We start from the raw sequence: 22,370 nt of genomic DNA on the forward strand, positions 1-22,370 counted from the left end.
GCAAGATTGGTAAACACTGGAAAAAAACAGCGCAACCAGTCTGATCCCTGAATGTTGACACAGCTTTAGCCATAGCTGTTTGCTCTCATACCTTGAGTCCATCAATTTAAATCACTTCCCAAAATAAGGCATTGAGAGTTTAAGTTTGGAATAGGCCTAGGTGAAAAACGGGAAATGGAAAAAAAGTGGCATTATCCCAGTTTGGGGCATAAATATTTACAAACACAACTGACATATGAAAGAGAATGCCAACGACTATAACATTACGACCCTCAGGAGCCGCAATAATTAATTTAGAAATTAAGAAGTTAAGAAATTAACTTGTTTATGCATAACAATATCTGTACCTCTGGCTCTGCTGTTAAAATTAGAATGAAGCACCTGTCCGGCTGGCCTATCCAGGGTTTTCTTAATCTAATGGTCTTTGACTCGCAGCTGGTTTCCTGAATTTTTTTTTTATATCAGAATTCAGATTCTTAAGATGAGAAAACACTCTGGAACGTTTAATTGGTCCTCGTAAACCTTGGACATTCACCCTAAATATTAAAACAAACTCTCACAGTAAATCCATTATAAAATGAGATTAGAAACATAAACAATATTAACAACCCTTATCAGATTTGTTATTATCTTATTTCCTTATTTTCCTTCTCATGAGTCCAAAGTAATCCAAAATCCAAAGTAGGAAAAACATGTGCATTTCCATTATGGATTTTTGTGATGCCTTATTTTACGAACACAACAACAACTATTCAATTCAGTTCACGTTTATTTGTATAGCACTTTTCACAATACACATAATTTCAAAGCAGCTTTACAGAAAGGGCTTGAGTCCATATTACAATTTAGAGTGTTCTGTTATCAGAGCTAACTGTGTAAGTTAGGCCTATGTATTTCAGAAATGTACATATACAAAATCGCAGTTAGCTAAAAATGTATTGGTTTAAAAATTGTAGTAATTTAATGCAGATACAATGAGCTTATTGAAGTAATGTATACTTGTTTGTTAACAAATGATTATGACATTTAGAAAATATAGCATTGGTGCAACAACAGCTAAAGGTACAGTTCAAAATTACACAAATAGTTTCAATTATACAGACACACTCACAATACATTATAAACACTGGTTGCTGATCACTGAACATGTCATATTTTTATCAGGGCAAGTTGTCACCCATGATTTATATATTTTATATTTTTAAAATAAATGTCTTCTAGACAAAACTATGGTTTGATATTTTTGTATGTTCCTTTTTGACTTTTTTAAAGAAGTATTTTTTGTTGTTGTTTTATGAAATCATAATTGTTTACATTTTGCAGAAATTGCTTATCTTAATGTGAAAGATGTTGTAGCAATGTTCGATGTTATGGGAAGATGGAGGCGGAAACCGGCGAACGTTCAACAATTTTAATAACAAATAATTAGACAAATACAAAAACGAAAGTAAAGACACACATAATAAAACAAAACATTAAATAAAATAGTGCAGGCCTGGCCTCTCTCGTCCTTCACCGTCGTCGCTCCCCCTTTTATGGTTCCGCTCCTCCGTGAGAGATACGACCGGTGCGTCGTGCACATATAGACAGTATGGTCGTGCAGGTGTCGCTCATTATCAATCACACCACCGGCCTCGCGCAGTTCTCCCACGGCCCTCGGCCTCGTCCTGCTCGCCACACCCCTCACAGGCCGGATTGGAGCGGCATTATCGGAATGTATTAGCCATAACCTCTGGTTATTGTTTGGGCTTTAACTAAGTTGTTAAATGGGCGACTGTAGGGGGCTACATGGGTACTTTTTAACAATAGCAAGCGTGTTGTGGCATTGTTAAACTGCTTTAGCCATAACCTCTTATTGATCAAACTGAGGAGTTTGTGATCATGAGATCCGCGTAAAAGTAACGGCCGGCACGAGACTTTCTAAGCGACATAGATTCCTTAAACAAATAAAATATAAAGTAAGGAGTTAAATAGAATAATCAAATGTATTGCTAAACTATTATATAAATGACCAATAAACAATTGGCATTCTAACCTAAATTCGAGGTTGTGATCAAATGGAGTCAGATAAAAGCTTCATTGGAATCAAACTACGCGTAAAAGACAGTAACCTTTTGTTGAATGATCTTTCATTTGTTGAATGAATGATCCTGTGTAAAATAAAAAATAGTAATTATTAAAATTTTGCTTTTATGGAAAACAAACAAACTATAGGATCATCCCAGCAAAAGTAGCATGCACTGCTTAAGGTTCTTGGGAAAAAATAAATTGTTGTAGTCTTTTATTTTACTTTAAGAAATATTAGGTCAAATCTAATCGATGATTTCCAATAAATTACTCTGAAATAAATTACTCTGAGTCTGAAGGGTTTTGCCCTGTTATTCTAGCCTAATGTGAGAGAGTAAAACAATATTATAAATTTGAAACACCTTGCACCCACTGTCTTTTTCTCTATATTAAACAAACATTTTAATATACAAATATGGCATTTAAAACCTCCCAAAAATACTTGAATAATTAATTTAACTTTGCAGGAGAAATATAAAAGTGTACAGAACCAAGGAATCTTGAGGCAAGACCTGCTATTGTGCAGAAGAAACTTTTCTTCATGATGGTGACTTTGAATAAAACACTATCATTGAGCACAAAATAGAACAGATAACAGTGCAGGACTGTAAACACAGTCATAAGTGTATAAACTATGTCACATTAAAGTAGACTTTATGGTTTCAACTGACATTGTTTGTAATTTGGCATTTTGACAGGCTGGGTGAATCTGTTGGTTTGCTCTGTTTAACAGATTGCACATGTAATGAAATGTTCAAATCGAGACTCAGAGTGCGACACACAGAGCCAGAAGTTCTGTACATGCATATACTGTACGGAAGGGAAACGTGATGGATTTATGCACTGCAATAAAATGCACATCACCTTAAATTAGCGGAAATGACCAAAAAAAGAGATGAAAAACATAATCTGCTTCCGTAAAGTTACTGCCAGCTCAACAAACAAACCATCATTTTTTTATCACAATTCTGGTAAAGCACATTTATCTCAGATGACCTGTTTAGATAAAACATCCAGGCTTTAAAAGTTGTCTTGTATTTATAGCTGACCCATTGATGGTTTTGTTATTTAAAGGGTGATGAACCATAGAGTAAACTTCATCTTGTCTATTTGAAAACCTTTTTTTGTACATTATAAAATACAGGTGAGTGACTTGCTTTTTTAAAAGAATCAAAATTAATGTAAGATTATGTTTTCATGTGCATGCTATCATTTGAATTACATCATTTACTTAATTGTCTATCAAATTATAAGATAAGTCCAATTACATTATGTTAAATATTAAAACAAACTCTCACTAGAAAATTTATTATAAAATCAGAATAACAAACAATATTAACAACACTAATCAGATTTGTTATTATCTTATTTCCTTATTTTCCTTCCCATGTAGGATAATGGAAATGAACATGTTTTTCCTACTTTGGATTGTTGTGATGCCTTATTTTACAGACACAACAACAGCTAAAGGTACAGTTCAAAATTACACAGATAGTTTCAATTATACAGACACACTCACAATACATTATAAACACTGGTTGCTGATCACTGAACATGTCATTTTTGTCAGGGTAAGTTGTCACTGATTTTTATATTTTACTTTTATATAATGCATTAAATGTCTTCTGGACAAAACTTTGATATTTTTGCATGTTACCTTTTTTTTTTTTTTTTTTTTTAGGAAGTGTTTATTGTTGTTTTATGAAATCATAATAGTTTATATTTAGCTTAAAATGCTTTTCTTATAATGTGAAACATGTTTTTAGATAGCATTTCATATTTAAAAAAATACTCAAGATTGGGGCATAATGTCTCTAAAATCCTTTTCTCCTTGGCAATAAAGGTGGAAGTGCACAATTACTTTTTGTAATTACTTTTTGTAGTTTTGTAGTACTTTTTGAGTAGGTAGATACATCTAGAAATGTACTGTCAAAAATATAAATAAATAAACCCTGAGAAATAATCTTGAAGTCAAAAGTTAAATATTATATGGTTCATATTTTTTTAATTATATAATTTAGATTTATTAATTTACTTGTTTTTATTACATATTTTGACTATGCTTTATCAATTTCAGCTAAAAATCTGGCTTTATATGGCAAGGCCACACAGTCGAGCCTGGTTGGGAATCCTTGGGCACCATTTGGCCACGCCAGTAATGCTATTGATGGAAATCGTGACTCACATTATGAACATGGATCATGTACTTCTACTCCTACACAAGATGACCCATGGTGGAGGTTAGATTTACTAGACAAGTACGTAGTGACCTCCATAACGATCACGAACAGAAAAGACTGCTGTCCTGAAAGGCTTGATGGAGCCGAGATACGAATCGGAAACTCTCTGCTGAACAACGGCAACAGCAATCCATTGTAAGAAAGCCTTTCAAGAGAAGATTCTCTTAAAGAACAATGTGATGAGGTTACATACTGTACATGAAATCAAATATTATCCATATGCTGTCATTTTTCTAAAGGGCTGGAAAGATTTCATCCATTCCAGGTGGGAGATCCCTCACTTTCAAATGGGAAAAAGGCATTCCAGGCCGTTACATCATTGTGGACATACCTGGTCGTAATCGGCTTCTTACTCTCTGCGAGGTTGAGGTTTACGGTTATCCAGCTCCTGATGGTGAGAACATTTATGATCAGGATTTGATCAGTTTGGCACTAATAAAAATAAGCAGATATTTTTGATTTAGCAATGTTGTACATTCCATTAGACTGTAAGAAAAGTAATTTATTCAAAATTATGAATTCAAGTGAACCTCATCTGTCGTTGTAGGTGAAAATGTGGCATTAGGAGGAGTAGCTACACAGAGTTCCCTCCACGCATTTAACTTTGCATTCAATGCCATTGATGGGAACAGAGATGGTGTTTTCGGTCGTGGATCTTGTACCCACACTGCAGCAGACCTCAATCCCTGGTGGAGACTGAACTTACTGAAGAGACACAAAGTGTTTTCAGTGGTAATTACAAACACATTAGACAATGTTCCTACAAGACTAAATGGGGCAGAAATCAGAATTGGAAACAGTCTGGACAACAATGGCAATGATAATCCCAGGTAATAAATTCATCTTAATATGGCTTTTTAGAGAATTTAGTGAAGTTCTCAGAATTACTGCAGTCTGCAATGTGACATATAATTTGCCTACAAATTGGTAAAATGTGATTTGGATTTTGTGCATTTTTGTTTATTCTGTTTATTTGCATTGAACTGGTTTGACTTGATGCAGTCTGTGTTTTGCTTTGCATATAAATGTTGGTTCAGAGTTTCTCAAGATGCTTAACTCACTCTTTCTTCAGGTGTGCTACGATCTCCTCCATTCCTCCTGGGTTTTCCACTTCTTTTGACTGTGATGGGATGGAAGGACGTTACATTAATGTTGTTATTCCAGGACGGAAAGAATATCTTACACTGTGTGAGGTTGAAGTGTACGGATCACCACTAGATTGAGAAGAACTTAAACAATATGTATAGATAAAAACAAAATATTAGTGGCTGTAGGGGTTTACTTTAATCAGACATTTATACCAGAGTTTGCAAAACATGTATTATTTTAAGCCTCTGTACTTTAATGCATTGCTTGCTGCAGAAAGTATCAGACAGATTTGTGTGACTGATCAAAGGACACTGGGAAATGGACAATACTGGACAACACTTTATTGTAATGAAATTCAGCCGTGAAAATGTAATGTTGTAAAATTAATGATCCTTTTGTTATTAAGTCTGTAGTGTCTTGCAAATGTCTATGAAAAATAAAAAATTGTAAATATTAAAATTATGCTTTTATGGACAAATCTAAATCAAAAGTCACAGGAAAAACAAAAAACACAAATCTGGGAACATCCCAGCAAAAAGCAATGCATTCATTGCTTAAGGTTATTGGGATACATTAAATTGTTATACTCTTTTTATTTTACTTTAAGAAATAATAGGTCAAATATAATGGATATTTTCCAATAAATTACTCTGAAGTGTTTTTGTCCTGTTATTCCAGCCTAATATGGGAGTCAAACAATACTATGAATTTGAAACACCTTGCACCCACTGTGTTTTTCTCTATATTGAACAAACATTTTAAGTATACATACATGGCATTTAAAACATCCCAAAAATAATAGAATAAATAATATTCTACTTTGCAGGAGAAATATATAAAAATGTACAAAACCAAAGAGTCTTGAGGCAAAACTAAGACCTGCTATTGTGCCAAAGACACTTTTCTTATGTCTTCGAACTGTTAGCTGTGTTCCTGTTGTTAAGCCGCACGAGGGGGTAATGAGAAAGCACTGTGAGATGTATTGTTATAATGTTTCTTTATGTTGCAATTGTCTTTTTTTATGTATATATTTTAACATAAATGTCTATAAATAAAGTACTCAAAAAAAGAAGACACTTTTTTTTTATGATGGTGACTTCGAATAAAACACTATCATTGAGCAATAAATAACACTGCAGGACTGTAAACAACATGCATATAAACTGGGTCACATTAAATTCGACTTTATGGTTTCAACATTGATTGTATCTTGGCATTTTGACGGGCTGTTTTTCATTTTTACAGATTAAAGGTCACGTAATAAATTGATACATTTCAAATAAAGGTTTCAAAAGGGTGGGGTTTGCAATGATGCCATAGAAGAACCATAGTGAACAGCTCTTAAAGGAACCATTTTTTTTTAACATCATTTAAAAAAATCTAAAGAACCTTTAATGCAATGGAAAGGTTCTGTGGATGTTAAAGGTTCATTATGGAACCATCAATGGCAATAAAGAACCACACTTCAGCAGAGGTCAATCCCTAGTAGAGACTGAACTTACTGAAAAGACACAACGTGTTTTCAGTGGTAATTACAAACACATTAGACAATGTTCCTACAAGACTAAATGGGGCAGAAATCAGAATTGGAAACAGTCTGGACAACAATAGCAATGATAATCCATGTAAATTAAATAATCTTAATATATATTTTTAAAGAATTTAGAGAAATTTAAAGTTTGACTCGATGCAGTCTGTGTTTTGCTTTGAATATAAATGGTGGTTCAGAGTTTCTCAAGATGCTTAACTCACTCTTTCTTCAGGTGTGCTACGATCTCCTCCATTCCTCCTGGGTTTTCCACCTCTTTTGACTGTGATGGGATGGAAGGACGTTACATTAATGTTGTTATTCCAGGACGGAAAGATTATCTTTTACTGTGTGAGGTTGAAGTGTACGGATCACCACTGGATTGAGAAGAATCTTGCAAAAGTTACCGAATCAAAGTTTCAATACTAATTGTGTCTGGAGGACTTTTCTGTAATCGAACAGAACCCGGAAAACTAACAAGCAGAGTATTATCTTATGTAATCCTTAGTATTTTATTTCTTAGCTGTTATTGTAATGTTTGTTCTTGCAATTGATATTCAGCATATATGAAATGCAAGCACAAAAAAAAAAAAAAACGGATATAGGTGATTTTTAATCAAACAAAACTTGACAATGAACAATATGGGTCACACTTTTTGTAATGAGAGAATTGTGAGAATCACATGATGAGAAATTAATGATTATTTCGTTAAGGCTAGTATCTAGTATCCCTATCTTGCGAAATGTGAAAATATGTCAAATAAGACTAATAATAATAAATAATAATAAAACGAATAAATAATATTAATAAATAAAGTAGTGTGTGTGTGTGTGTGTGTGTGTGTGTGTGTGTGTGTGTGTGTGTGTGTGTGTGTGTGTGTGTGTGTGTGTGTGTGTGTTAAATAAAATAACTTCTAAAAGGGGAATTAAACATAAAATGACACAAAAAAATATGTCAAGAAAATCAAATACGTTTTCCAAACAAATACTTTGCAGTGTATTCAAATGTTTTTAATGTAGCCTATGAAATGCTATTGTACAATAAGGTGTAGCCTACAGAAGGAGAAGGCAACCCAATTATCTCACTGGACAAAAATACTAAAGCCCAGACTGACACCTAGTGGAGGGTTGACCTGAAGAAGACGAACAACCAAGCAAGCCCAGACTGTAAAAAAAGAAAAGAAAAAAGATGAAGATTGATGGAGCTCAAGAAAATGATGGCAACAGCTAAACCCACTGAAATAGTCGATCACTCGTGCTCACCTGATAAAATGTGATATTCCCTTGTCTTGATGAACTGAATCTGTGCTATATGGATATGCTAACTCTCTCTGTCTGATAGCCTCATTCGATTTCACTAGACTCTCCAAACAGAAAAATACAAAGAGAGCTAATCATATCCTTGAGCTAAAATCAAATTAACTCTACAAAGCCATTATATTATTATGTTATTTTAGCTTCATTAATAATCGGAATTTCTCAAAAACAATTATGGTTTTCTTACTCAGCTTTTAGAGGATTCCCAGCATTTCAGGTCATTGTAGATCGTAACATGCCGTGTAGAAGTTAATCAGAAGCATCAATGACTTTTGCTATATAGGCCTACTCATCATTGCCACTCAGGGTCAGGGACTTAATACAATTAGATTAGACTTAGACATATTTTGTTCCTCCCTTCAATAACTATCCACCACACTTAGCAGAAGCCCCCGTGGTATCCAATTATCTTTTCTGAGAAATAATAATAGTAAGGTTCAGTTAATTCATACAAAGACTACATTTCCCAGAAAGCATTGTCTCGTATGCCGGAAGTTCAACCTTGCCTACATTCCTCATCGTCCTCTGCCGATCACGTTTCGCTTCAAGATACAGAAGAAGGTAAATGTAAACAAAGGTGTATCGTAAAATTAACAGCTTGCTAATTATTCGATTCCTCGCTTGCTGTTTGAGACCTGACAATAAGACAATAAGATATCGTTATCTGCACTTCTCCTAAATTATCTCTGTTGTCCATTTGAGCCCAAAATCTAAAGTAACTAAATATGTTTTTATTCCATTACTAGTAAATACTTAACTGCTCACTTGACACTGCAGCTGATGATACATTAATACAAACAAATGTTCTGCTAATTTGAATCTTTAGAATGAAGCAGGAACACGAAGATCTCGTTTTGAAAGCATGTGGAGCAAAGTCTCTGCAGATTGGTGCAAAGATTCAGACTTTGTGGAGCGGTTATGGTGAAATATTAAGAGTCCACTTGGAGGGGTGTGACCGGCCCTCTGTGGTTGTCAAACATGCGATGTTTCCCCAAAACCAGAAACATCCAGGTGGCAGGAACACAGACATATCTCACCAGCGCAAAGTGCGCTCCTATCAAGTAGAAAGTTATTGGTACCAAAACTACGCTACCAATGAACGCTGCAGAGTTCCCATTTGTCTTGCTGCCAAGGCATTTGGTGATGAACAGTTGATTGTTTTAGAGGACCTTGATGTTGCAGGATTCCCTGTGAGAAAAACCTATGTTAATGATGCTGAAATAAAGGCCTGCCTCAGCTGGATTGCCAGCTTTCATGCCCTTTTCCTTGATGTCACCCCAGAAGGACTTTGGCCTACAGGCACATATTGGCATTTAGAAACAAGACCTGAAGAGCTAGAAGCTGTGTCAGATCAAAAACTCAAAGCAGCTGCTGCAGAGATAGACAGCATCCTCAACAACTGCCACTTTAAGACAATTCTGCATGGTGATGCAAAGCTAGCAAATTTCTGCTTCTCCAAGGACGGTTTACAGGTTGCAGCTGTTGATTTTCAGTATGTTGGTGGAGGGTGTGGGATGAAGGATGTCATTTACTTTTTGGGCTGCTGCATGGATGAGAGAGAGTGTGAAAAGAGAGTGCCTGGCCTTCTGGATCACTATTTTTTTGAGCTACGTAAATCCTTGGACATGAAGACCAACTTTCAAGACCTGGAGAAAGAATGGCGAAGCATGTTCGCTTTCGCTTGGACAGACTTTCATCGCTTTCTCCTTGGATGGATGCCAGGACATCACAAGATTAATAAGTATAGCAAAAGGCTCACTCAGGAGGTTTTAAACAAACTGAAGCAATCTTAATCAATGTGAAATAGAGGAAGAAAGATTTTTATTAAGATTACAGTGGAGTGTAAAGGTCCTCATTAGGGCTGAACTGCAAGATGCTGATTATTTCAGAACTGTCTTTATTCTGAATGTAATGTAATGTAAACACTTGTTTGTGAGATTAAAAAAATACTTATTTCTATTTAATTTTTGTATTCTATATTCATTTTTAACAATAAAGCATTCCCACACTCTCACCTTTCGCTTTCATATATATATTTTGTAATTAGATTAAAGTTTAATCTTTAAGAACCTTTTTCAATGCAGTATAAGGGGTATTTACTATTTTATGCTATACTTTGATTTATTTTAAACAAACATTGAAACAAAGTGCATATAAAGTTAGGGGGGAAAACACTTAAAAAATTGTATTTGTAAATTAAAACAGTTGATTTAGAATTTGTTGTATTATTTCTGTATTAAAAATGTGTATTTAACATTTAATTTTTAATGTTGAATTAACGCCACCAATGTTTCATAGAAAGATTTTATAATTAGAGTAAAATTCTAAAGGCGTAATTAGAACGTTTCTTCATCAGAAATTTAAGCAGAATGATTTCAGATAGTATGATTTACTCATTTTGATTGACTGATATTCTTTTTTTTCTTCTTTTTTTTTTACAATGTGCAAAATATCATAAGTTCCCTGTTTATTTTAACGTTATAACCCAGTAAATACTTACAATGTTTGGCTGCATTTAATGTAATTAATTAGACACAATATCATGTTTTATTTGCCTTTTTCCCACCGTTTAAAGAGTTGTGTTGTATAATAATCTTTCCATGAACCGGCATTAGTCTTTTGAGAAGAAGCCTCCTCCATGCTGAATTAGGAACAGCCAACAATACCCCATATCTTTATTCTATAAGAGAATTGAATCGCAAAGCTGATCTGGGGTCAGTGCATTCGTTCTCCTTTTATGTATGTGGAAACATCTCCAAATGTGCGGAACTGTCCGCGCTCCGCTCTGTTCTGTTCTCCTGTGCAGATGACGACATTTCCGGAGTTACGCCCGACTCCATTTTACACGAAAACAATCTTAGGGCAAGATATTTTTTACTCGGGTACGTATAATTTTAGTTTTCTTTTTAAATGCCTTCAAGATTCTATCTTTGTTTTAATATTAACTTATATTTAGCGTTCTTGCTGTCTGTGGGATTAATGTGTAGTCTGTAGCTCACTGGCTAGTTAGCTGCTGGTCATTATCGTCTGATGTTTGTTTTCTATGTGTTTAACGTTACTGTTAATATAACGTTACGGGTAAACAGTCATATTTAACAGAAAACTTGTATAATTATTTATTTTTTATCAAGCAAACCAACAGTTATCCTGGGGTCATTATATGTGATGTAACGTTAGTGCTGTGTTTAGTTACCTAGTAACTGTCACGAGCACAATGCATTTATTCTCTTCTTAATTTTACATCGTATTTTTTTACGATGATAATTTTTTTTATAATTTACTGAAAGTTTTCTGTCATCATCATATATGAAAATGTCAAATAATGAATAGTTTCACCATAGGCTATGTAGATGCAGATTTCATCCAACTTCTGGGATCATTTAGGCAAATTAATATTTGATGTTGCTTTTGAACACATCTAACACACAAAATGAATATTTGACCCATTACATTGCTGCCAACATTTATGTCAGGCGTTATAAAGTATGTAATTAGCTCATTGCATTATTTATGTAAGATTTCTATCTAGCTAGCACATAGTGCCTTCATGCCAGTATGTGGTGTATGATTTATTAGGCATGTTTGCATGCAAAACTGGTATTTTATGTTAAAGGAAGTGTCACGTTTTCATTTATGAGTAACATATTTCTTCTCCCTCTTCTTCATAGGCTGACTGAGTGCATCTGCCCGTCTCTACCACATTCCTCTTACTGAAGTAGTATGGCTAATGTTAAGTGCTAAGACTGCCTGGAAAGCAACATGAAGGATACTTTCACAGTTTATCAGCCATGAATCTAGTCTGAGGAAGGAAAATATCCCTACCCTTGAACAGGACACCCGGTTCTGTGTGATTTTCCGTTTCAGAGCTCAAGAGCTGCTTTATTATGAAACATGGACCAGGGTACAGTTGACAGCCCTGTTACTCTTGTCATCAAGGCACCCAACCAGAAATATGATGACCAGACCATCAATTGTTTTTTGAATTGGACAGTTGAGAAATTGAAAAAACACATTTCCAAAGTGTATCCTAGCAAGCCGGTGAGTTTATATAATTACCAGGATTGTTATTCTATTTCAAAAAACAGGTCTGTTGCCACCATAGGGTTGCGTTTTATTTCTATGACCAAGTGTTTAGTGTCTCACTAATCATTAGTGCAGTATTTTAGGTATTTCCATAGATTTGAGAAGGACTAATGCTTATTTTCATTCACAAGAACTAAAATAAGCTGTTGAGTGTGTCATAATTCCTCTTTCTTGCTGTTGTGTTAAAAAAAACGTACATTTTTGCCTGTTAAAGAGCTTTCTAATTGTAAATCACCAAATTAACATTTTAGGCAATGTCGTCATTGATTTGAAACGCAGAAGAAGCCTATGACATTGTGCGTTGACTTCAGGAAATGGCAGCTAGATGCCAAACATTCCTGTAGAGCAGGTGGCATCACTGGTATTTTGCCTCAGAGCCTCATGCACTTCACATTTTAGTTCCTTATACTGCTGCCATTACTGATGAACAATTTGTTTTAGATGCCTTTCTGACATTTTAATCTGAGATTTCATTGAATGTATTTCTTACGAAACTGTCAATGCCTTTCTTGCATTTAGACAAGCTTAGTAATAATAAAGTCCATGTTAATGTTTCCTCTTTCAGTCATCCAAGGACCAGAGACTTGTCTATTCTGGACGACTTCTGCTGGATCACTTGCAGTTGAGGGATGTGCTAAGAAAGGTACACTACTAATCTCTGATTTCGGTTTAACATCAAATCAAATGCAACGTGTACAAAAACAAGTCAAGTTTCTTGTAGAAAAGAGAAGTGTGTCAAACAGTATGTGTTTCTGATTGTTGAGATTCTAAAGCTGCCGTTTTATTTCAAGATCTCAAATCGTTTGTATGTCACCATCATAATTTTGATATTGATGGCACAGTTATTAGGCCATTCTCTGACCATCTTGGGGTGATATTACTCTCAGTAATTGTAGGGATGCCCCCTACTAGTCGACAAGAGGATTAGTCAACCAAAATTTTATAAGTTGGTTATCCACAGAAACTCCACAGGAAGTGGTGAAGTCATGCAGTCCATGAAGGACACATCGTTAACAGCGGGACCTTCTGGTAATTACAGTATGTAGGGCAGGAAATCCAAACGTTCGCCCATCATCCATATGGCTTATGATTTGAAACATGCAAGTAGTAGCAACTTTACATGGCCGCTCGCTCTAAGGTTAACCTAGATAAATGTGAGCTATTATTAGGCACATATACTTTTCCCAGTGCTTTGCGGCAAGCTTTATGCCTGCGTCTATATATAGTATATTAAAGGCTCATTATGGTTTAGTATGCCCCCCCCCCCCCAGTATATTTTAAGTAATTACATTAATATAAATGTGCAATTAGTCGTACAATTTTTTTTTATCTTTTTCTTATAGATTGTATTGTGAATGATTCATCCATGCATGTTTCCTTTCTTTAACCAAAAAAGTTTGAGCTCATGATTTTTAATCACAATGCCAATGTCATTTAGTCCGATTAAAACCTGCCCCTTTCTTCAAATGCTTTCAGATCTGCCTCCATCCAATCAACAATTTGGATAAAAGTCCCTGCGCTACTTTTCCCCCCGATAATCTGTTTCACTCTGATGTATGTCACGATGCTGAATAAAAGATCTGTTGCTACTTCCGTTACATTTCAAAAACATTGAGAGATATGACGCAGTAGTTAGACAGAGACATTCATTTGATGCATTTCTACATCGACCAATAATTAAAAATGGCACAAACCGAATGCAATAACTTGTAGAGTGAACACTTTTTTTGGTTATATAGCGCAGAAAATGCTGTTCATTTTGTCTTATTTTTAATGTACAGTATTATTGTATAGTATTTGACGAGAGCTCTAATCACTGTATTTGTTCAACCCCAACAGCAAGATGAATACCACATGGTCCACCTGGTGTGTGCTTCACGAAGCCCCCCATCATCCCCCACTTTCAGCAGCCCTATTAGCACCACTGATTCCAGCTCTTCAGTGAGTGCCTAGAAGAACAATGCATTGAATAATAAAAAAAAAGAAATGGATCATTCCATGAAGAGCAGTTTCTTTTCTCGCTTTTTATTATGTCCATTATTCCTTCTTATTCCTAGACGTCAGACAGTGCTGGTCCATCTTCCTCATCTTCTAGCCCTAGTCCTGAAACCCCAGCCAACTCTGATGGTCTACGGCACCGGGGGAACCCAGTGCAAACATATGGCCTCAATCCTGCCCCTACTGGTGTGATGCAGAGGTAAACGCATAAATAACACTACCGCTCAAGACAAAACATGTTGAATTGAGTTGGGTTCTGAGGCCTTTTGTTGTCCCACTTAGGCCTGAAGGAATGCCTCTTCCCATGCAAGGTGGTCCTGCTGCTGGCTTCCCCGCCCACCCTATGTATATGCCGATGCAAATGTTTTGGTGGCAGCAGATGTATGCCCGCCATTATTATGTGCAATAGTAAGTTACTACAGCCCAGTTGTCATCAGATGTGACCCTGAATAAATGTTTTTGAATCCTCTCAGACTGCCATTTCAGGAAATAAATCAATATAAACATACAATGGCTGTCAAAAGTTCAGAATATTTATTTTTAATGTTTTTGAAAGAGTTCTATTATTTGATCAAAATGCAGTATTTTTAAACATTTTAAAAGAACAGTTTTCTATTTTAATATATTTTGAAATATAATTCATTCCTGTGATGCAAAACTGAATTTTTAGCATCATTACTTCAGTCTTGAGTGTCACATGATCCTTCAGAAATCATTCTAATATGCATTCTATTTGATTCTCAAGAAACTATTTTTATTATTATCAATGTAGAAAACAGATTTTGCTGCCAAATATTTTTGTGGAAATCATGATAAACTACCATTCAAAAGTTTGCGGTCAGTATGATTAAAAAAAAAAGGGTATGCTTTTATTCAGCAATGACGCATTACATTGATCAAAAGTGACAGTAATGGCATTTATAATGCAAATTATTTCTATTTCAAATAAATGCTGTTCTTTTGCCATTTTTAAGCAAAATTTTAGAATATATTCAAATTCATTACTGTTTTTACTTAATTTTTTTATCAAATAAATGCAGCTTTTGACAGGTAGTGTAAATGGATATAGAGCACAACTTTATTCCTATATATAAAGACAACATGAAATCAAAATTGACCCTTTATACTTTCTTAATAAATGTCTCATTTTAATGTGCACAATTCATAATTTAATTTCCTGATCTTTCATCTCCATCTTCTGTGTTTCAGTCAAGCAGCCATGGCAGCCTCCCGGGTGTCCAGCGCGACCCCCTCTCCCGCCCCCAGCGCTGGTCCCGCCACACAGCCAGCTCAGCCTAACGAACCTGCAGCCCCTATGGGGCCCAACCCCGCCCCTGAGGACCGCCCTGCCAACCCCAACATCCAGATGAACGCTCAGGGAGGAGCCATGTTGAACGACGATGAGCTCAACCGTGACTGGCTGGACTGGATGTACACCGTGTCACGGGCCGCCATCCTGCTCAGCATCGTCTATTTCTATTCCTCCTTCGGTCGCTTCGTCATGGTGATCGGTGCCATGCTGCTGGTTTATCTGTAGGTCACATACTAAACAGAAGCTTTCTGATGAGCAGAAGTTGACTTGTTCTTTTAGGAAGGTTAACATTGTATTTGCACTTCATTGTCTTATAGTTTGTGTGTTTTTGTGTACTCTAGGCACCAGGCTGGCTGGTTTCCCTTTAGAGCAGAACTGCAGAATCCAAGAGCTGAGGAAGGTCCACAAGACGAGGCTGAGCAAAACCAGGAACTGCAAGAGATGGTTAGTAATAGTGGCCAATATTGTTGCAGATATCTAGAGAGCAAGGTTCACGATATACTGAACTCAAAAGTTTGGACACCCTTGACTGAATTTGTTTTCTATGATCTTAAAAATGTATTGCTCTAAAACATTAAAATAGTTTTGTAGACATGGAAATTGTGCCTATATATGAATTTCCTTTTGTAATTTTTTTTATTCGTTTCTTTTCTTTTTATTTTGGTCTCGCTATATAATCCCCATACTTCCATTTGCGCTGTATAATTACATTTTTATATTATTCAAAAAATGAAACACAAAAATCGTCATGGTGTGTCTAAACTTTTTACGGGTGGTGCATTTGGTACGATGTTTATGTTTTTGAAAGAAGTCTCTTATGCTCATCAAGGCTGCATTTTTTTTAAACAAATACAGTAAATACAGTAGTATTGTGAAATATTATTACAATTTTAAATAATGTTTTTAAATGTTATGATATTTTAAAATGTAATTTATTCCTGTGATGGCAAAGCTAAATTTTCAGCATCATTACTCCAGTATTCAGTGTCACATGATCCTTTAGAAATCATTCTAATATGCTGATCAGTGTTGATACAGATATGCTGCTTTATATATTTTTGGAAACTGATACCTTTTTTCAGGATTATTTGATGAATAGAAATATCAAAGGAACAGCATTTCTTTGAAATGGAAATCTTTTGTAACATAAATGTCATTACTGTCACTTATATTCATTTTACTGCATCTTTGCTTAATAAAAGTATTATTTTCTTAGAAAACAACCCTCAAACTTTTGTTTTTAGTGTATATTATAGAATCAGATATATAAAAGAAAATGCTCAATATATATTGTTAAGACCGTCAGGAGTTTAAAACCGACCCATTTCACAATTATCAACTGATACCAATAATCTTAAAATGGTCACATATCATTCTCACTAATTCATTATGAGACTTATTACACAACTTACTTGTGAACCAAAGCATAATAAATAAACATAGCCATCTCTTTTCTTTTTGTTTTTCTGTAGGAGCGTATGATGGATGAGGGGATGGAGGATGATGAGGGGGACAGCGGGGAGGAAGGTCCTGAAGATCCCATGAACGCAGGCCCGCATCAGGCGGGCTTCCTGTCGGCCGCGTGGTCGTTCATTAGCACTTTCTTCACCTCCCTCATCCCTGAGGGACCTGCACACGCTGCCAACTGAACTCAGATGTCTGCACATCTGATATACTTGTCTGTGGACAGTATAAAATATATATATATGAAAATAGACTTTAAAAAAATAAAATCATAACCCCCCCCCCATGCCATTGCCTAGCGCTTCTCTTCCCGCCTTTATCAATAAGTCGGGGTGAGGTTTCATGGATGTGTTGTCCATGTTGTTACAAAAGACTTTTCTTCTCAAGGCTGGTTGATAAACTCATAAGACCATAAGACTTAGTGAATCATGCAGTTACTTTAGTGCATAACTATTTTTTTCTTCCTTGTGTGTAAATAAATAGTAAATATTTACAGATATGAATATATGCATCTCATTGAAACAAGGTGTGTTTTTGAATAAAATCAGGTTTTGGTTTTCAATCGTAATATGTAGTTTTTATTTCCTTCAGCTGCTCAACTGATGCTCCACTAGTGGGCGCCACTGATTTAAAAACTGCTTCATCTACATATAGATGTACATAATGAACAGATTTTTAAAGATGCTTCTTCCCTGTGATATATGCACTATGTTTAGCCCAATAATTTGTAATTAAACGTTTTTCACAAGCTATTTGGTGCAATTATTTCTCCTCAGGGAAGAATTTCTCAGATTAAATATTTTTTGGTGTGTGTTTGTGATTCCTATTGTAGGCACGCTTGGGTGGCACTGGTAAGAGATGGTGCACATATACGTACAGTAAGCTATATATGAATATCTGAATTTTTACATTTTGAAATGAAAGCCAGAGCCAGCCTTTACACCCTTCCGTCTGTCATATACAGACACTGAGGTGAGATTGAGACAAAGTAGACCATCATGCACTTCAGTGCCCTCAGAAAACCTCTAATCAAATGAAGATGGATTTTGTACGGTTCATTGTAACAACACAATTAATTATGCATGACATAGACATTTATTGGGCTCATTTCACCCGGACTCCGCTAAGTAACTGGACAAATCGGGTTATAGTCCCTCTTCCCAAGGTAGGACAACTCTTATCAGGAGAGCAGATCTCTGAGGAGGGCTCTGTCTGTCAGACGATGATTTCATCATGACTCCATCCTTGGTTGGATAGAGACCTAGACAAATGCAGTTGTTGAAAATATTTCACTTGAATCGAAGTGGATTTCTCCAGGAATACAAAAAAAAAGGAATAAAAAAACGTGATTTATAACTATCGATTAGCGGAGACGGGGCTAGTTGTCACAGAGGTTGTTTCTGAGAAGGTTTAGTGTTTCCATAGAAGTGTTTTTTGTATGTGGGTTTTAAAATCAAATAGTCTTAATTAGAAAAAAAGAAGAAAAAAATATCCTGTCCTCCGAACAAAACGGTCAATATCATCATCTTTTTATTATGGGCTATCTGTTGGGCAAACAAAACACAACAGTCACAATGAAATACGTTCAGATAAGACTTAATAGTGCATAATAAAGGAAGATTTTAAGGCGTGTGTGACTGTGTGCGTGCGTGTGCGTGTGTGCGTGCGTGTGTGTGTGAGTATTATAATTCACAACAGCTCTCTTATCTGCATCACAGTGAAATCCCCCTGTGGGAACCTTTATTTTTTGTACAGCTTTCTCAATGGCTTTGGCACAATTCTCTGAACAATATTTTTTTGTTCACATCGTTTAATTTCTTATGGGTTTTGGAACGTGCAAAAGAGTAAGTGCAATTGTCTTCAATTTGCACAATAACTAAATGCACATGGCTTGTTGTTGATCAAAACTGATGAGTATACTCTTCAGAACTTCTAAACATTCTTATATGAGCCATCACATGCAAACGGTCCATTCAGTTATCAAAATCTGTCAGACATGCATGTTGATTCCATATATAGCCTACATATCTGACATGCAATTCTGCTAAATAAAAAAAAAGATCTTACCAATCTGCCAATCAAGTTTGGAAGCATATAGGCTATGGAGTTTGCTCACAGCACAACCCTAAACAGCAGAAGGTACAGCAGTATAAATATAGGCCTACATATAATTTAGTAGAAATGTGTTACATGCAAACTGAAAACTCACAGTTGCTTGTTGCGGAAGATCAACATGAAGACATGTAGTTCAGGGAGACATAATGTGTAAAATGAGTTTATAAAAATTCAGTTTACATGTAACACATTTCTGCAAAAATAAATGTAGGCCTGTATAAATAAGTAACATTTTACCTAAGTTGAAATCTGTATCTAAAAAGCTGAGTGTGGTAAATAAGAGCATTCAACTAAACTGACATTCATATGCGTAGTAGTATATAGTAAATAATTGTGCACATTAAATTGGGACATTTATTAAGAAAGTGTAAAGGGTCAATTTTGATTTCATGCTGTCTTTATAGGAAAAAGTTGTGCCCTATATCTATTTACACTATCTGTCAAAAGCTGCATTTATTTGATCACAAATACAGTAAAAACAGTAATAACAAATATTTCCATGGTAAAAAAACAACACCATCTAAACATTTTGAACACTTCATTTTATTTTGTCATTCATCAATTTACTCACACAATCATTTTGAGGCATGAATTACTGTAAATGTTTTGTGTGAGTTACTTTACAGTCATGCAATAGAGCGCTGAAATTCCAGCAAACAGCTGTGACTTTTGAACTTACAGTTTAGAGAATGTTAAGTCTGTTTTGAAAAATGTGCCAAAGCGATTGAGGAAAATTCTTACATTCTGTTAAAATGAACTCTTTCATAATTGGTGCTATTTACATTTTGCTGAAAAGGCTGTTGGCAGTTTCCATTGTGACAACTTACCCCATATTGTGACAATATCGGGGCATTTTGTCACAAAAGGTAAACGTGTTCAGTTAACATTATTTATCCAAGGCAATAATGATGATATAGATAGATAGATAGATAGATAGATAGATAGATAGATAGATAGATAGATAGATAGATAGATAGATAGATAGATAGATAGATAGATAGATAGATAGATAGATAGATAAAATAAACCACTCTGAGAAATATTCACTGGAAGTGTGTGACAACTATAGCCCTAGTCTCTCCTAAATTAGCAACAAAAGATTTTTGCATAACATATAGACCCTTGCAAATTCGTTGAGTGTAAGAAGAATGTTCTAAGTATTCAAGAAGTGTTTTGTTTGACTCTGACTCTTGAAATTGAATCTAATTATTTATGGTTTTTTTTTTCCTTTTTTCTTTTTCAAATAAAATTAAGTGAAGCATCTATGAAACTCTTACTAAACCAGTGTTTAATAGAGGCAATAAACAACGTGGACTGTATTGACAGGGATGTGGGTCACTGCAAAGACAGCAGACGGTTTTCCATTCCTGCCATTGAAAAGTGCTCTTTTTGTCTTGCGTACAAATTAAAGTAACATGGAGGGGAGGGGGGAAAACATGCAGAATTGAATGAAATTACATTAGATTTAGCTGGCAGTCCTTGTGTAAATTCTTATTCCTTAAAATGGACTCCCTGGTGAACTGTTCCTTCCAATTTCTTTAGCCATACCTCACGGTCTTCAGACCGCCCTTCTCTATCTGTTTAATCCAATCACCCTCTCACTGGATGTTATTTATTTGCTTATTTATTTTCAAAGGATGTAACAGATTTTTATCAGAGGATAGAAGTGCCTTTTCTTCCTGGTGAAACGGTGACTAACGACCTGCTATCGATTTGTTGGTTTGTCCATGATAGCGATGGCTGTGTGATAGAGAGGACACATCTTTATATTTAGAATTATGCTGGAGATACCTTAGACATTTTCAGCCATACAGCGTCCGGCCAAACAAATAACGCAAGCAGAATAATAAATGATAATTGGTGTCACCTCTGTGGATGATAAGTCAGAAACAGTCAGATCATTTTGGGGGATTTGCAAATCCATTTATTTGAGCTAATCAATAAATGCGCTGTTAAAAATAATAGACCATGAAGATTCTGAAATGACAATTTTTTTTTAAAATTTCTTTAATTAATTCATTTATTTATTTACAATGCCAAATAATTAAAAGGTTTAATGTTAGTTTTAAAACCATTCTTTTCAATCAAAATGTTATTGGTGTGTGATATTGGAAATAACATTTAGTAGTTGACCCAATGCACTTACGAGAATCATTCAGAGTCTAGTCTAAATTTTCTCAAGAGACTTGATCACTTTATGAACGGATTAAATTTAGGCTTTTATAGCCTACATAAGCTTTCATCAACTCACACATCAGTTGTGGTAAACGGAAGCTCAAACCATGAGGTTCATTCTCGTGCAGCACATTTGAGCTTCTGCGAGAACCAATGAGGTTTGTTCTCGCGCGTTCAAGCAGGTTCGGTTGAGCTTCTGTTTATGTTCGCTGATCAATATTTATATAATAAAAGATTAAGTTCAATCTGTTCATCATATAAAGCTATCGGATTTGGATTCAATTTGAACGAAACCCCTCAATTTATATAGATTAGCCTAGTTTTACGATCTCTTTATGAACTTTTTGAAGCGTCAAAGTGTCAGTTGTGTAGCTGTCAATGGAGGGACAGAAAGCTCTCAGATTTCATCAAAAAGATCTTTATTTGTGTTCCGAAGATGAACGAAAGTCATTTGCGTTTAGAACAAATTTGGGGTGAGTATTTGATGACTTTTTTTCTCTCTCTCTCATTTTTGGGTGAACTATCCCTTTAACTGCTTAATGTAGGCTACCAGACTTCAAATAATGTATGATCGTAAAATAATTAATTCAAATGATTTTATGAATGAATATATGCAGACATCCATACAGGGATAGGCTAAAGCTCTCCCTGATTTACGGAATTACTAGCGTAGGCCTACTAGTGTTGAATAAAAAGTGTTAAATATAGGTTAAGGCTAATTCCTTATGTTTGCTGTTCATCTTCGTTTTAAAAAAAAAAGTCAAATGTATTAAAACTAAGTATATTTAATAAAAAGAAAGTAAATAAATTGATAGTTTTGGCTGTTTTTTTATTAAATAAATTGATGCTTAAATTAATGTTTCTCACATTTCAGTCATATAAAAAATAAATCAGCTTTCAATAAGATATCATTTTACATTATTATAGATTACGCATAGATTAAATTTGTTGATTTTATACTCCCTGTTTTTTTTAAATATAC

At 35.1% G+C, this 22,370-nt stretch overlaps 3 protein-coding genes across 3 annotated transcripts; all 3 read left to right on the plus strand.

Moving 5' to 3' along the window:
* Positions 1-1,788: 1,788 nt before the first annotated feature.
* Positions 1,789-5,530, plus strand: LOC307006123 (uncharacterized protein; the record flags this gene model as incomplete). The annotated part of the gene is made up of 5 exons (XM_079626768.1): positions 1,789-1,792; positions 4,145-4,442; positions 4,547-4,701; positions 4,855-5,137; positions 5,380-5,530. The coding sequence occupies 5 exons, from the start codon at positions 1,789-1,791 to the stop codon at positions 5,528-5,530; spliced, it is 891 nt and encodes a 296-aa protein (XP_079482894.1).
* Positions 5,531-8,694: 3,164 nt separating this feature from the next.
* pkdc (protein kinase-like domain containing) lies at positions 8,695-10,255 on the plus strand. The gene is made up of 2 exons (XM_079626366.1): positions 8,695-8,802; positions 9,068-10,255. Exon 2 carries the CDS (start codon positions 9,069-9,071, stop codon positions 10,032-10,034), a length of 966 nt encoding a protein of 321 aa, XP_079482492.1. The 5' UTR covers positions 8,695-8,802; position 9,068; the 3' UTR covers positions 10,035-10,255.
* A 697-nt stretch (positions 10,256-10,952) lies between these two features.
* On the plus strand, positions 10,953-17,373 carry herpud2 (HERPUD family member 2). Its single transcript, XM_079627157.1, has 9 exons — positions 10,953-11,123; positions 11,910-12,279; positions 12,890-12,967; positions 14,164-14,265; positions 14,382-14,521; positions 14,605-14,730; positions 15,532-15,855; positions 15,976-16,078; positions 17,107-17,373. Exons 2-9 carry the CDS (start codon positions 12,133-12,135, stop codon positions 17,281-17,283), a joined length of 1,197 nt encoding a protein of 398 aa, XP_079483283.1. The 5' UTR covers positions 10,953-11,123; positions 11,910-12,132; the 3' UTR covers positions 17,284-17,373.
* Positions 17,374-22,370: the final 4,997 nt, after the last annotated feature.

The sequence above is a fragment of the Phoxinus phoxinus genome, assembly GCF_949152265.1.
Source record: "Phoxinus phoxinus genome assembly, chromosome: 10".
In the NCBI taxonomy this organism is placed as follows: Eukaryota; Metazoa; Chordata; class Actinopteri; order Cypriniformes; family Leuciscidae; genus Phoxinus; species Phoxinus phoxinus.